Here is a 15,915-nt window from a genome sequence, read left to right on the forward strand (position 1 = left end):
TAAATTGGAATGAACGCAAAAGTTAAAGTTCATTTAAATGAGATGGTTTACAGGAAGTTCTCAGCATTGTAGTTAGTACAGAGTAAGAGCTCATATGTCAGCTGTCACAATTGTTCTTGACCCAGTTATTACTATTGTTAGAAATTGCTGTAAAGTTAACTTGAATTATGGGTTGTTATTCTGATAATACTGTTGATTTACTGGGACATGGGACAGAGAAGGCTATTTGGGCATCATGTACTATATAGAAAGTTATGAGAAGAGGGAATCAGATAGGGGAGTGAATTTGTTAAGTGAATAGATATACATATATATATACATGTAGATAGATAACTGTGATTAAGTACATATGTATTTAGTAAAACTCGGTTTATTATTTATTTCCACAGCTTTATATTCTGTTATATTGTTCTGTGTGTTCTTCTGGATCCCTTTTGTCTACTTCTATTATGAAGAAAAGGATGATGATGATACTAGTAAATGTAATGTAAGTATCTTTTATTTTAGAGGCCTTAGTTTAGGAAAGAAAAATAATATTTCCTACTTTTTCAGAGAATGAATGAATGGATTTTTTCTAGAGCAGTGTTGTCTAATAGAAATACAATGTTAGCTAAATTAAAATAAAAAGAAAGTTGAAATTAATTTTAATTATACATTGTATTTAACATAATGTATTCCAAATATTATTTCAAATATAGTCAAACAAACTATTAATGAAATATTGTTTCTTCACACTAAGTCTTTGAAATTTGGGTTGTTTTTTACACAACAATTCAAGCTAGCCACATTTCAAGTGCTTTCTAGCCACCTGTGGCTTGTAACTATTGTTTTAGACAAAGCAATTCTAGATCAGGCATACACAATTTCTTCTGTAGAAGGCCAGGTAGTAAATAATTTAGGATTTGTGGGCTATACGGTCCCTGTATTAGCCACTCAAGTCTGCCATTATAGTGTTAAAAGTATCCAGAGACAATGAACATTTTATGATCCAGTGAAACAGAAGATGAATCAGATGTGGCACACTGAATGTAGTTTGCTGGCCCCTGTTCAAAAGCATAAAGAAGGAGCACTTGTAGGTTGTTCTTACTAATCCAGGATAAGGCTGACTTTTTTTTGGCTGGGTGCTGTGGCTCACGCCTGCCTGTAATCCCAGCACTTTGGGAGGCCGAGGTGGGCGGATCACCTGAGGTCAGGAGTTAAGAGACCAGCCTGACCATGGCGAAACCTCGTCTCTACTAAAAGTACAAAAATTAGCTGGGCATGGCTGCGGGGACCTGTAATCTCAGCTACTCCGGAGGCCGAAGCAGGAGAATTGCTTGAACCTGCGAGGCGGAGATTGCAGTGAGCCGAGATCGCGCCACTACTCTCCAGCCTGGGCTACAAGAGTGAGACTCCGTCTCAGAAAAAAAAAAAAGACTGACATTTTAAAAACCTGACAAATACAGCACACATGCATGTTCAGAACTGCAGACTATTATCACTTAAGTATTGGTATAAACAACTAAAATAATAGTAAATATAATTCAGGAGCATCTTAGAAATATATTAATTTTATATAACCGAGTTGGGCCTCTCTCTCAATTGCATGGATGACTGAAAATCAGGAAATCTATTAATATATAGTAATTAATAGGTCAAAGAAAAAAATATGTTAAAAGGTATATGTCAAAATCGAACACTGTAATTTAGGGGAACAGTTGTACAATAAGACTAAATGTCTTTTTGACTTACAGGATTTTGTTTTATACCTTGTTTACATTTATATTTAAATACAGAATAAATGTATTAAGTCAAAAGCTAGCATCATGCTTAATCATGCTTAAAACTTCAAGAGCATTTGCATTAAGATTGGAAGCAAGTAAATTAACAGTATTTTAAATGACTCCTAGAGTGATAATCAATGCATGTTAGAGAAAAAAAATTAGATATTTAAATATTTCTGAAGAGAGTCAAAATTGTTATTTGCAGATACTATATTACTCTATATTTGGAAAAACCAAGGTATTTAAAGTAAGGTAGCTAGTTACAAATTTAACAAAATCTCCATGAGATTTATGCAGTCTCTTTCACTTCTTCCAAAGTGCACATTCTTCTACCCTTTGGTTGATCTTATGATCTTCTTTACGTTTTCTTTAGTTTTTTTCCTAAAGAATATCTTACCCCCTTTGTGAATAAGAACTATGTGAAACATTAATTCAAATTTTAAAAGATGATTTTTAGATACTTCATTAGTCTGAGAGGACAAATGTTATTTCTGACTGATTTAAAATGAGATTATTATTAACTTTTTTATTCGTATTCAGAATGTCCAGCTTTGTCTTTATTTGCTTTTCTTAGCCTTTGGAGTATATTATAGGCACCAAGCAAAACATAGTTTTTAAATTCCCAAGTTCCTGGTCTTAAGTACTTATTTAATCACTTATGACCTATGTGCCTTAGGACAGATTATTAACTTCTCTGGACTTCATCTTCCTTATGTCTAAAGTACAGATGAGAACAACCTATCTTAGAGTTGTTATGAGAATTAAATGAGTTAACATATGTGACGTTCTTATCAGTGCCTGGCATGATATATGTTATATATGTATAAAATATATATTAATGTATGTAAGTATATATACACATATATGTGTGTATATACTTATATATGTATATATGAGTATGTATATATACAAATATATTTAATATATACTCATGTATATACTGAAACACAAACGTGTATATTGTGTTTATTGTTGTTATAAACCATTTTGATGTATTGGGTTGGGGCATTGTAGATTCTGATTGCTGTCTGGGGGAATATTTTATTACATATTCTGATACTTTTACTAAAGATGCCTACTGGAGAATTAACTATGCTTTAGGTGGGTTGGTTTTTACAAGGGTCTAACTATTGAAAAGATTTTAAGAATCTCATGTTTTGCAAAGATACTTAAGATGTAGTATACCCATTTTCTTTAAATTTTAAGGTTGTTTTTCAACCTTAGTTTCAATAGTGTAAAGTTTCAAGTGAAACTTGGAAGTGAAACTTTACACTATTGAGTGTAAGCATGTATCTGATGTGAAGGTACTGTTAAACTGTTGCAAGGATATTTTATATTTTAAAGGGCTTGCTAAATGTTATACTTTTTTGTCCTTGGCACCTAGCAAATTAAAACGGCACTCAAGTATACTTTGGGATTTGTTGTGATTTGTGCACTGCTTCTTTTAGTTGGGTAAGTCTTGATTTTTTTTTTAACCATGAAATGGAAATAGAATTATTTGAAAAAAAATAATAAAAGGACCATTCAGAAAAACCTAGGAAAGAAAAAAATGTAAAAAAAAGAACAATCCACTCTCTATATCTCCAAGGAACAATAGCCACAATTTAACAGTTTTGTCTATGTTGTTCCATCTAGACATCTTTATGTGCTTGAATGCATGCAGAGTTCACCTCCCTTCTTGCATGCACTCTACATGTTTTTTACACAAATGTGATGATGTTTTATATAATTCTTGGTAATCTGCCTGTTAACATATTGTGGGCGTCTCTTCAGGATAGTAAGTGTAGATCCATCAGTTTTGACTACATTGCATTTCCTTCTGAGGATACAAAAATATATTTAACTGATCTTCTAGTGATGACTGCTTAGACATTTATAATGTTTCCCCATTATTATAAATATCCTTATCTGTGCATCTTTTCAGATTTGACCCTATCAGTCTTTTAAATCTTTGTCAATGAATTTCCTTTCTTAATTCTTCTTGTTTTTATACTAATATCAATAACATTTTGCTTATTTGTTTGTACATCTAAAATTTATCCTTGTTAATGGAAGACATTTATCTTTGTTAAAAATAGGTCATTAGTCTTTCATTTTTTATGTTAGGAAATACATTAGGAGTTAATAAATTTTTTAAAGTTTCTGTTTATAATTTAATCTCACAATTTTCAATAAATAACTTTCCATAAATAAAAAAAATTACTTATTACATGTAACTTGTAATGGGAATAAAATTGTTGAGTAACTTTCTGTAGTTCCAGGAGTTCTTAGGATGCATGTATTTTATAGGCAAGTCATATTTTCAATTCTTTTTACCTGCCTTGATGTGTCATGAAAAAGAGTACTTTTTGTAAGCACTTTTTTTAGTGGTTTTTCTATGTATTTTAGCTCCGGAGTATATTTCTAAAGTATGTTTTTGGCTTTTTAAAGAAAGCCAAATCTACTTATGTTAATTTCCCTTGTTAACATTGAGGTCTCTTGTATGTAAACCTGAATTATCTGGAGCAGGAATCAGCAAACTTTTCTTAAAGCATAGATAGTAAGTATTTTAGATTTATTGTCTGTATGGTTTTTGTGTCTCTCTTGTAGCTCAGAAGTAATCATAGACAATTTGTAAACAAAGAACATGACTGTGTTCTAGGAAAACTTTATTTATAAACACAGGCAACCAATAGTTTGCCAACTCCTATTTTAGAACATGAGTGAGAATCATCAATAAAACTACAAATCTTTACAACAGTCAGAATAAGAAAATAGTGAATTAAAGACTATTAGTATTTCAGCCATCTAGGACAGTGTTCTTCTCATCATATGTAAATATTTGAATGAGGTGTGCATTTAGGTTAAGTGATTGACAAAAGGTCTTGAAATATTTTTGAAGGTGGCATATTCAGAGTTTCTTTTAAGTGATATGCTTTTGCTAATAAAACTAGATAATTTTATGGCAAAGCTGTGATCTAGAATTAACTAATTCATGTAGCTCATACGTTTTTGAAACACTTATGTGTTGGATACTATGCTAGATCTTGGGGCTAAAGGTAGAGGACCATGGTCTCTGTCCTCTAGGTTTACGTTGTGGAGGCATGCAGATACATACCTTGAATTACAGTGTTTAAGTGCTCTGATAGGAGATACATACCAGATGTTGATGGTAGAGGAGCAGGTTCTTACTCTGCCTTGCAGAATCAGGAGATCTAAGAGGATGTAATATTTGAGTTGAGATTCGAAGGGATGGGAATTGGTCAGCTGACTTGACAAATAAAAAAGATGAATAACATGTATAATGTTTTCGTCTGCTTTGGCTGCCATAACAAAGTGTCATAGACTGGGTGGCTTAAATAACAGTGATTTATTTTCTCATGGTTCTGGAGGCTGGAAGTCTGTTAAAGGTGCTGGCAAATTTGGTTTCTGGTGAGAGTTCTCTTCCTGGCTTATAGAAGGCCACCTTCTTGCTCTGTCTTCACATGGCCTTTCCTTTGTGCTTGCAGAGGGAGAAGGTGAGGGGGAGAGTGAGAGGGTGGAGGAGAGAGAAGGAGCACTCTCTGGTGTCTCTTCCTCACCAATGCCATGGGATGATTAGGGCCCCACCCTTGTGACTTCATTTAACTCTAATTCCCTTGCTAAAGGACCTATATCCAAATACCATTACATTGGGGGTTAGGGCTTCAACATATGGTTTTTTTTTTTTTTTTTTGGAGAGTTGAGTACAAAGGACTTTATTGATAGTACATGACAAAGTGGTACTCCCTAGGTCCCTCCTTCAGGGGGTCTGACACAGAAACTGTGTCCAGGGGAGATTCTCAGTGCGGCAGGGACTCCCCAGCCGCTGAGGGCCTCTCTCTCCCTGTTGTGCTCTTGCTGGGGCTGGTGACCCAGGGGCTCTTACCTGGAAGCCAGGTGGAACATGAGTTCCTCCCACCCTGTTGCTGTAGCCAAATTAATTGTCATATCAGAAAATGAGTTTGAAAAAGTGGTTGTTGAAGGCAGTGCCAGCCCCAGCATCGAAGGTGAAAGAATGAGTATCACTAGTAAAGCTGGAAGAGACAACCTGTTGCTCAGTGTAGTCCCGAATGCCTTTGAAGGGACCCTCCAATGCCTGCTTTACCATCTTCTTTATGTCATCATATTTGGCAAGTTTCTCCAGATTGCATATCAGGTCCACAGCCAACACATTGGCAGTGGGAACATGGAAAGTTATGCCAGTAAGCTTCCTGTAGCTCAGGGATGACCTTGCCCACAGCTTTGGCAACACAGGTAGAGGTAGGGATGATGTTCTGGAGAGCCCCACAGCTGTCACACCACAGTATCCCAGAGGCGCCATCCATGGTCTTCTGAGTGCCAATGATGGCATGAACTATGGTCATGAGTCTCTCCGTGATGCCACAGTTGTCCAGGGTGGCTAAGCAGTTGTTAGTGCAGGAGGCATTGCTGACCATCTTAATGCCATTTTTCTACTTCTCATGGTTCATGCCCATCACATGGGGGTATCAGCAGAAGGGGCAGAGATGAGGATCCTTTTGGCTCGCTGCTCTAAGTGAACCTCAGCCTTCTTCATGGTAGTGAAGATGCTGGTAGACTCCACAACATAATCAGTGCCCAAATCACCCCATTTAATTTTGGTGAAATCTTGCACCTGTAAGAGGGTGATGGGATTTCCATTGATGACAAGCTTCCAGTTCTCAGCCTTGACAGTGCCCTAGAACTTGCCATGGGTGGAATCACGCTGGAACATTTAAGCCATGTAGTGAAGGTCACTGAAGGGTCAGTGATGGCAACAATATTCACTTTGCCAGAGTTAAAAGGAGCTCTGGTGACCAGGCACCACTATGGCCAAATCCATTTAGTCTGGCCTTCACTTTCACCATGATGTCTCAGTGATGTGGCTGGTGCTGCTGAGAAGATGAGGCTCTCTGTAGAATGGGGGAGCAGAGAGCCAGCAACATATGAATTTTTAGGGAACACAATTCAGTCTATAAATTGTATTAACTGGGAGGCTGAGGTTAGCATGGAGTGTTTGAAGAATGATGTAAAAAATATGATGTGAATTTAGATTTCCCCTCCCCTCAAAAAAAGAAGGGTAATATGATGTTTCAAGTGTTCCTGTGGGCAAGTGACAGGATATGATGACATTAGCCAGGTAAGTAGACTCTGGGTCTTACATGCCATGTTTAAGAAATTTTTAATTTTGTCCTCCTCAGTAATTGAAAGACAGTGAAGATGTGTATATATTTGTGTATATGAATGCATGAAAATAAGTATATATGACTTTGCTTTAAGAGTTACAGCACTGTGGGCCGGGCATGGTGGCTCCCGCCTGTAATCCCAGCACTTTGAGAGGCCGAGGGAGGTGGATCACAAGGTCAAGAGATCAAGACCATGCTGGCCAACATGGTGACTTCTACTAAAAATACAAAAATTAGCTGGGCATAGTGGTGCGTGCCTGTAATCCTAGCTACTCGGGAGGCTGAGGCAGGAGAACGGCTTGAATCCGAGAGGCAGAGGTTGCAGTGAGCTGAGATTGCGCCACTGCGCTCCAGCCTGGCAAGAGTGAGACTCCATCTCAAAAAAAAAAAAAAAGAGTTACAGCACTGTGAAGGATGTATTGCAAGAGAATTTTGGGTGTTGGGTTGGAGAAGTGGTATGTAAATAGTAGGTAGGAAGATCAGTTAAGTAGCCATTATATAAGTTCAAGTGAGCATTGGAACTACAGTGGTTACAAAGAGAACAGAGAGGAAGAAACATAAGCTATTTGGAAGATAAATATGAATTGACTTGGTGATGGAGTGTAAGAAGAGAACGTCTTATTTTCAGTTCTGCTGAATTCATCATTTGCATTTCATGTCTACTGAAATTCATTAGCTTTTCCTTTGTCTCTCTGAAGAGATAATGTGTGTTAATTCAATGAATCAGATTGGGTAGAAAATATTTTTACTAAGCAGTTTTTTAGTTTTATTATTTTCAAGGGCATGAGGGAAAAGTATAATCTTACTAGGCTCTAGTTTGTATTTTAACCCATTTATGCCAGAGGTTGCAAATTTTTTTGGTGAAAAATCAGACCTTGGCGATGACCTTGAGTAGTAAAATATAAATAACTCTCACAAGCGTAGTATTCCAATAATGGAACACTAGGCATAAATGGCTTAATCTAGTACTTTGTGTTTTTGGAAGCTGAGGTGCTCGGTATACATTTTGTTTTAGAAAGGCTGAGATTTTAAAAGTATGTGCACCTTTCTACCATACAAATCTCATTGTATTCTAACTCTTGGTTACTTTAATGTCATCACCATTTCATTTCGTATACTTTAGTATACCTGATACTTTAGTAAATACTTTAGTATACCTGATGATCTTAACTGCTGTTTCTTTCCTCAGAACTGACATATCTATATTATAACTTTATTGGACTTCAATTGCCTTTTCATCTGTTGGGAAGTTATTTCTTTTTCTTTATAGATCTTTGTCTATGGGGCTGATATTTGGTCGATGAACAGTGGTTTGTTCCTTCTGGTGGTTAAAAGGTTGACATGCTTTTATACCAGTCAGGTGCTGCTCTGCCCTCTGGATCTTCTTACCCTACCTCAGCTCCATTGAAAGAGAAAAGCCTGGTTCATCAATGTCCTGCAGAATTAAGGCCAGGGTCTGTGTTGATTAATTAGTGCCTTTGCCGTATTTTGAGTTCTACTTACGGATGTTTTCTTAGTTTATGTGAAAATATTTTAGGTCTGTTTTTTAGATTATAAAATCCTGATGGTAAAGTAATTTAAGAACCTGCTTTGAATTTGTGCTTTCGTTTATACCTAAAATACTAAGTGCTCAAATGTTTAACCCTCTGATGGATGCTTTCAAAGTATTTTCCTCAAGTCATTCTGATAGTAGTGTGGGTCACTTAACTTAGTCTTTTTAGTTTTTTTGGTTATATAAGGTTCCCTCTGGTGTTACTCTTTTTTGAATATTTGAACTGCTAGATAATTCTGCTCAGGAGTTGAATGTGTGTCATCAAGAGCAAGGGTTAATTTTCTTCTCTTTCTGTACAATATCTTTGATTACCTAAAACTGACATACTGAGTTTTAGAATAGTGCATATTGAACCCTATGAGAATGAATGCTATTTTTAGATACCCTAATATGTATTTCTTTTTTAATAGTATGATAGGTGGTATTTTGTACAACATAGAAATTTTTGTTTTCCCACTCTCACAGATTGGTTAGTCCCAACTAACAAGTTCAGAACATACTTTTTGGGATATCAGAACAAACTGTCCAAATAAAGGAATATCATATAGGTAGTTTTTTCTTGCTTAGTTTATATTTCTGTTATGGATGTGTAATATACAAAAATGTTATAATTTTATTTCTTGATTCCACACCTCTGCTTTCATGTTTGATTTCATACCTGGGGCAACAACTAATAAACTTTCTACATTTATTGCTCTATGCCTGTGAATAAGCACTTTTTTTTTCTAAAAGTGGTGATAAATAAGTCTCTAGGATTAAGAAGAATATAGTAAACTGAAGTCAATGCAGATAGTTAGAAATTTAAGTAACCTCCTGACATGCTGTGCCCGGTGATTTTTTAAATAACAGTTATCAGTAGCAACAGGAAATTTGGATTTTTTTTTTAATTAAAAAGAAAATTTTAGAATAATTACTTTGTTTTACATGAAAACATTATTAGAGCAGGTACCTTAATATATTATTGAACTAATTAATTTCCTCTTTACAACAGAAGATAAATCTTATCACTTTGCTTACACTTAGGTTGGGAAGGACGTGGTATTAGTTACTTCCTACACATATACAACCTAAGGGATACCCAGCTCTTTACCTTAATCTCTTAATTATCTTCTTCTTATTGATATGGGCTAGATAATAAAGTGAACATTTGTTTATTCTATCTTTTCCCAGTCTAAGATCATAGAGCAGGTCCTAGGATGCTAGCTGTCTCTACTATTTCTACAGTTCCTCTTCACCTGCGGGTTGAAAAACAAATAGAAACTACTTTCATTGTGTCTGTTGGATAGAATCTTGAAAGATATATTAATAGAAAAATACTAATAAGAAAGCAGTAATCACTGCCGATTCCACAGTGAGACATTTACTGCTTATTCTAATGTATTTCTTTTGTTTCTTAAATAATTACATATATTTACATTCTGCTTTACTGATTTAATACAGATGTCCTTAACCTTTTTTGTGGATTGTTTCGATCATCTTAAACCTGTGGTCCATTCTCAAAATATTATGTATTTATTTTTTGTTTTTTACCAGCTTTATTAAAGTATAATAAAGTATTTTAAGTGCAAAAAACATACGAGATTACAAAGGAAACTAATTTTACTGAATGCAGTAATACAACTATTAAAACAAATTTGCAATGAAGTAAATGCATAGATAAGAAACTTTTCACTCCCCTCTGTGCATAGTACAGATTTTATTTATTTATTGTTTTGGAGAAAAATAATTTGAGTTTCAAACCATTTAATTTAACTTTTTATCTTTAAAGCTATTAAAACAATTATTTTCTCTTTTGTAGTGCCTTTGTTCCATTGAATGTTCCCAATAACAAAAATTCTACAGAGTGGGAAAAAGTGAAGTTCCTATTTGAAGAACTTGGAAGTAGTCGTAAGTATTGTTTTTTTAAAAAACATAGTAATTTATATTTCCTGATACTTCAGACTTTTGAGAAGCAGTTTATTTGTATTTTGTTAAGAATTTAACTCCAGCTGGGTGTGGTGGCTCATGCCTGTGATCCTAGCACTTTGGGAGGCCAAGGGGTGGGAGTGGATCACGAGGTCGGGAGTTTGAGACCAGACTGGCCAACATGGCCAAACCCCGTCTCTGCTAAAAATACAAAAATTAGCTGGGTGCAGTGGCAGGCACCTGTAATCCCAGCTGCTTGGGAGGCTGAGGCAGGAGAATCACTTGAACCCAGGAGGTGGAGGTTGCAGTGAGCTGAGATTGCGCCATTGCGTTCCAGCCTGGGGGACTGAGCAAGACAGAGCGAGACTCCATCTCAAAACAAAACAAAACAAAACAAAAAGAATTTAACCCCACAGTTTTTCTAACTCGTTGTTTTGAGCCTAATGCTAAACAAATTAGAAGTGTTACATTCTTAAGGCTTGCTTTTAGCCATCTAGCTATTACATAGCTATTTTCTTGACTTCTTCATAAAATTACCATGTTGAAAGAAAATTTAATCTTTTCTTCAAAGTATTTTAGCAGTGAGGCTCTTATAATTTCTATGTGATTTTTAATTCACTTAGGATAATATAAAATAATATGTTAAAGAAATGTACTGGATATATTGAGTTTTATTTTTAATTAGTAAGAGAGGACCTTATGTTTTTGTTTGAGATTAAATCATCTTTTATATAAAATATAAATTACAGAGGTTTTATATGAATTAAATAATGTTTTATTATAAATTCACCTCATCAAAATATTTTGGCATTGCTTTTCTAGAAGTTTTTCTTAACTTACTCTGTGTGACCTAGGTTTTTACAGAAAAAAAAAAGGCTCACGGATTAGGTTAAGAAAATTGCTTAATCATTGAAAAAATAACTTTGCCATTAGAAAGTGATATTAAAATACTGTGTATCATATTACTCAGAATTCCTTGTGCATTTGAACATAGTAACCTAATTTTCAAAGATACCTAGTGTACTTATTTCTATAAATACTATGCAGGAAAATTGCTTTTTTGACTATTCTAATAGGTACTGTACACTCGTTGATCAGCACTTCTTTCTTTTTGCCCAGGTACAATACTAAACGATGATTAAATTAAGTCTCACAGTCTGCTGTATGAGTTCTTAATTTTCTTGCTTTCCACTTAAGATCTCATGTTGTAAATTGTGATTGATTAATATCTTACTGATACCAGCAAGAATAAGGGTAGCAGGCCTGGCATCTACTAATACTGAATTGTCAGATTTATGTACCTTGATTCTATTGCTGATAAATTAATGGCTTCTTTTCTTGAAGTTAACTCCTTTAGATATCTTGAGTAACTACTCTTCTACCCTAAACATTATTTCATAAGTTATACTTTGAGTATTAGTATAACTTGAATTGGTGATTAGATAGGTAGCATTATTCTGTTTTTTGTAATTCCATTCTCTTTAGTCTTTATTTTTTTTGTCTCCAATGTTAAACACCGTATTCTAGAATACATGTTACTTATCACTCTGGATCAGCTATCTAAGTCCAAAACAATTACCCAACTATTCTTAATTTTTAGTTCTTTCGTCTCTCATCCCACCTCCTTGCATTGCATTTTTCAGGCATCAAGGGTATATGACCTTTTTATTGATTGATTGATTGATTGAGACGGAGTCTTGCTCTGTCACCTAGGCTAGAGTGCAGTGGCATGATCGTGGCTCACTGCAACCTCTACCTTCTGGGTTCAAGCAATTCTCCTGCCACAGCCTCCTGAGTAGCTGGGTCTACAGGCACCCACCACCATGCTCAGCTAATTTTTATATTTTTAGTAGAGATGGAGTGTCACCATATTGGCCAGGCTGGGTTTCGAACTCCTGACCTTGTGATCCGCCCACCTTGGCCTCCCAAAATGCTGGGATTACAGGCATGAGCCACTGTACCCGGCCTATATAACCTTTTTTTAAAAAAATGCTTTATATGTAGTAAAATGCGTAGATCTTATGATACATGTATATAGTCATTGTAACTGATTGCAGTGAAGGTGTAGAACACATCCATCACTCCAGCAATTTTTTCGCAGTATTCCATTCAGTTAATATCATCTCCCATGAGAGGCACCATTGTTATAATTTCTGCCACTATATATTAGTTATATTAGTTTTGCTTTTTTTGAATATTGTGAGTAGAATTCTGATTCCATTTATTAATGATTCTTTTTTGTGTATACCTGGCATCTTTCATGAAATAATGTTTTGAAATTCATTTGTATTAGTAGTTCCTTTTTATTGCAGCAGAGTAATGCATTTTATGACTATACTACAACTTGTTTACAATAGGATTTATTTATTATATCATAAAGATGTGTGTACCCAGATCATAGACCTCCTAACATATAAAGAGAATGCATCTTCAAATATCTTCAGCATATGTTTATTCATCTTTTACCCAAATGGGAATAATTAATAATGATCAATTTTGAGTTATTTGGTTCAGATGATTTTTACTATTAGTAATATTAACGTTTCAATTGGCCAAATATATCAGCATGTCTATTTTATCATTTCTAAGACACATCATTTTTCAGATTTTTACATCGCTGTTTTGGAGATATATTTTACAATATATACAATATATTTTACAATAGTACCTTAAAATTATCAGCCAGATGTCAGACCCCTCCTAGTTGTATGAACACCTTCTCTTGATGCTTCTGGTATGATCAGTTAAGTAACAGCATCAAAATGACTTTGATTTGATAAAAAGTAGTTTTAAAAAATTAAGACTTAAAAATTTGCCTTGCATGATTGTGAATTTGTTAATAATATGCTCTCTTTATGTAAAACTGAGACATGAGTTTTAAGATGATAGATCATTATAATTTTATTAGTACTCATAAAAGATTAATGTCAATACATTAAATTAATCAAAACTTTGTATTTGATTCCACAGGACTTACATTTAAACTCGATCAATACAGGCCTAATAGGACCTGTATTACAACTTGAAAAAGTATTGCTCCTACCTAAGAATATTCAAATTTGCATAGTATTTTATTACATAATTTGATATATTTATGTGAAAGTGTCATTCCTGCCCCTCACTCTTTGACCTTCCTTTAGATAATTTCCTAAATCTAATGCGTTAGAATAGTATTTTGTGTGTGTGTGTGTGTATTTTTTAACCTATTTTCTCATTGTGTTTGCTTTTATTTTTCTGCCAAGTAGGCAAGCTTGTCCTTTGAAGTGAAAAAGTGAAATAAATCTTTAATTAAGATTTTAGTTTTTGATTATCTATTAAGAACTGATTTGAAAATTAAGAACAAAGAAACTGGAAGTATCAGGACTGAGGGGAGAAGGGAGAAAGAGTCAAGGTCAGTAGCTTTCCTATGAAATGTTATTTCTCAGGGTCTGCCATTGAGAAAGGTCGTGTGATCTTTTTAATCACCTTTTGAGCATCTGATATTTTACTGATCTCTTTTTGGGCCCAATAATTAGCCAGTAATTTTCCTCTTAATTTTAAGAGGTGTAGGAAAGAAAATCTCAGCTAGTCCGAAAGATTTTTTAAAAATCAATTTTTAAAGAGTCCTTTAGAAACTCTTCTCCACTTGGAGTTAACACTTCAAGAATATGGTAATACATATTGGTTTTTATTTCTTCAAAATGTATAAGCAGCTCAGCTTTCTATGTTGATTTGCTAAATATAAGGATTTGAGTAGTATATATGTACATTTTTAACACTTTTTCTTTCTTCACAGATGGTTTAGCTGCATTGTCATTTTCTATTAGTTCTCTGACCTTGATTGGAATGTTGGCAGCTATAACTTACACAGTAAGTGAAATGGGGATAATTGAGTGAAAATTGCCTTATAAAACAATTTTTTTACCTTAGTAATTTATTAAACTTTATTCTGTTTTCCTTTATAATATTTTGAGTCTTTTTCAATTTTTCTTCAGTTTTCTTAAGGGTAAGATTTTAACTATTTAGTCATCATCATTTTAGCTGTATTTCTGCAATTTAATAATCAGAAATTTTATAACTTATGAACCTTGAAGGTGGTTATATACTGTTATAATAATCTATGCTTATAAATCTATATAATAGATTTATAATATCTGATATGCTTATAAATCTATAAGCATATAGATTTATAATATATAATCTATTTATAAGCATATTAATAGATTTATAATGTAAGCATATAATATATAAGCATATTAATAGATTTATAAGCATGCTTATAAATCTGTATGCATCTATAAACATACAGATTTATAAGCATATTAATAGATTTATAAGCATATTAGAACTCTGAACCATAGACCATATCTGTTACTGATTTTGCAGATTTACTCTGCTTGGAGATATACGGCTTTTAAAATCAGATACTTTATATAACTTGATACTTCTCTTTTATATGAAATCTATTCTTATACTCTCAGACTTTTTTTCCCCTCAGTGTTCCTGGAAGTGGTAAGGTGTGAATTATAAATGACTGACCAAGTTGTATACAGACTTCTCTTTCACATTATAAATAAAAAGCTAGTAATAAATGCTGCTTTGTTACCTATCTTGTAAGTTGTATAAGCATCATTAATATTATCTGGAACCTTTCAGATTAATGAAGTTTATGTCGAAGCACTCTTAATTCTTGCAAAGATGAAAATTCTGATTACAAAGGAAACATTTTTGGGTATTTTCTTAAGATGTCTTCCTTTAGACATAAAGGAAATGGCTATTATCGTAAGAGCAGAATCTAGTTTTGTCACATGATCATTCACGTGCTGTAATGTATAATAAAAGAACCCCAAAAGACATACATTTCAGTATCTTACAGGTGCTTATTTGGGTACTCAGTTTTATTATTCATTGACATTTTTGTGTTTTTATGTGATACCACATAAGGAATTTGCCATCTAATATCAGTGGGTGATTATCCTTCTATCTCATAGAATGTACAGCATATTAGTTGTCTTTTAAGAAGTAGTCACAAGTTAATAACAAATTAGGAATTAGACCTGGATTCTAATTGCTATTATTCTGTGACTGATCTGTTATGCTAATCTTGGGTTTGCCCTTTAACCTTTCTGGATCAGTGTCTTCCTTATTAAATGGAAATAGAAAATGTTCCACGGGGATTTTTGAAGGTCAGATGATACTGTTTGTAAAAGTGCTCTGAAACCTATAGAGAAGTGAGGATATAGCAATCAATGAAACATAAGTCAGCAGAAAAATATAGAGAGAAATTCAATATGTAATGTCAATGTCAAGAATTGTGAAGGACCTAGGATATTTACCCTACTTGTAACCTGCCAGTTTTGTGGATGGCAACTGAAGATGTAAGACTTCTACTCACAGCAATAGCAGTAGCCATAGGATCAACTTTTTTGTGTGTTGGTTCCCTGAGTCCCAGTTCCCCTGGGGCAATGGGGAGAGAACTAGATGAGACCTGCACGTAATAGAGTGCATTGTAGAAGAGGAACCCTGAACTTAG

The 15,915-nt window shown here is 34.1% G+C and overlaps 1 protein-coding gene and 1 pseudogene across 1 annotated transcript in view; one reads left to right on the forward strand and one right to left on the reverse strand.

The window, feature by feature from the left end:
- Positions 1-15,915, forward strand: part of LMBRD1 (LMBR1 domain containing 1) — a 123,856-nt gene that overhangs the window by 45,150 nt on the left and 62,791 nt on the right. Inside the window, exons 4-7 of the mRNA XM_055257228.2 lie at positions 390-487; positions 3,148-3,215; positions 10,297-10,385; positions 14,179-14,252. Coding sequence (XP_055113203.1) covers positions 390-487; positions 3,148-3,215; positions 10,297-10,385; positions 14,179-14,252 — 329 coding nt within the window. The remainder of the gene's footprint in view (positions 1-389; positions 488-3,147; positions 3,216-10,296; positions 10,386-14,178; positions 14,253-15,915) is intronic.
- On the reverse strand, positions 5,646-6,519 carry LOC129469977 (glyceraldehyde-3-phosphate dehydrogenase-like; annotated as a pseudogene).

The sequence above is a fragment of the Symphalangus syndactylus genome, chromosome 2 (genome assembly GCF_028878055.3).
Source record: "Symphalangus syndactylus isolate Jambi chromosome 2, NHGRI_mSymSyn1-v2.1_pri, whole genome shotgun sequence".
Lineage (NCBI taxonomy): Eukaryota > Metazoa > Chordata > Mammalia > Primates > Hylobatidae > Symphalangus > Symphalangus syndactylus.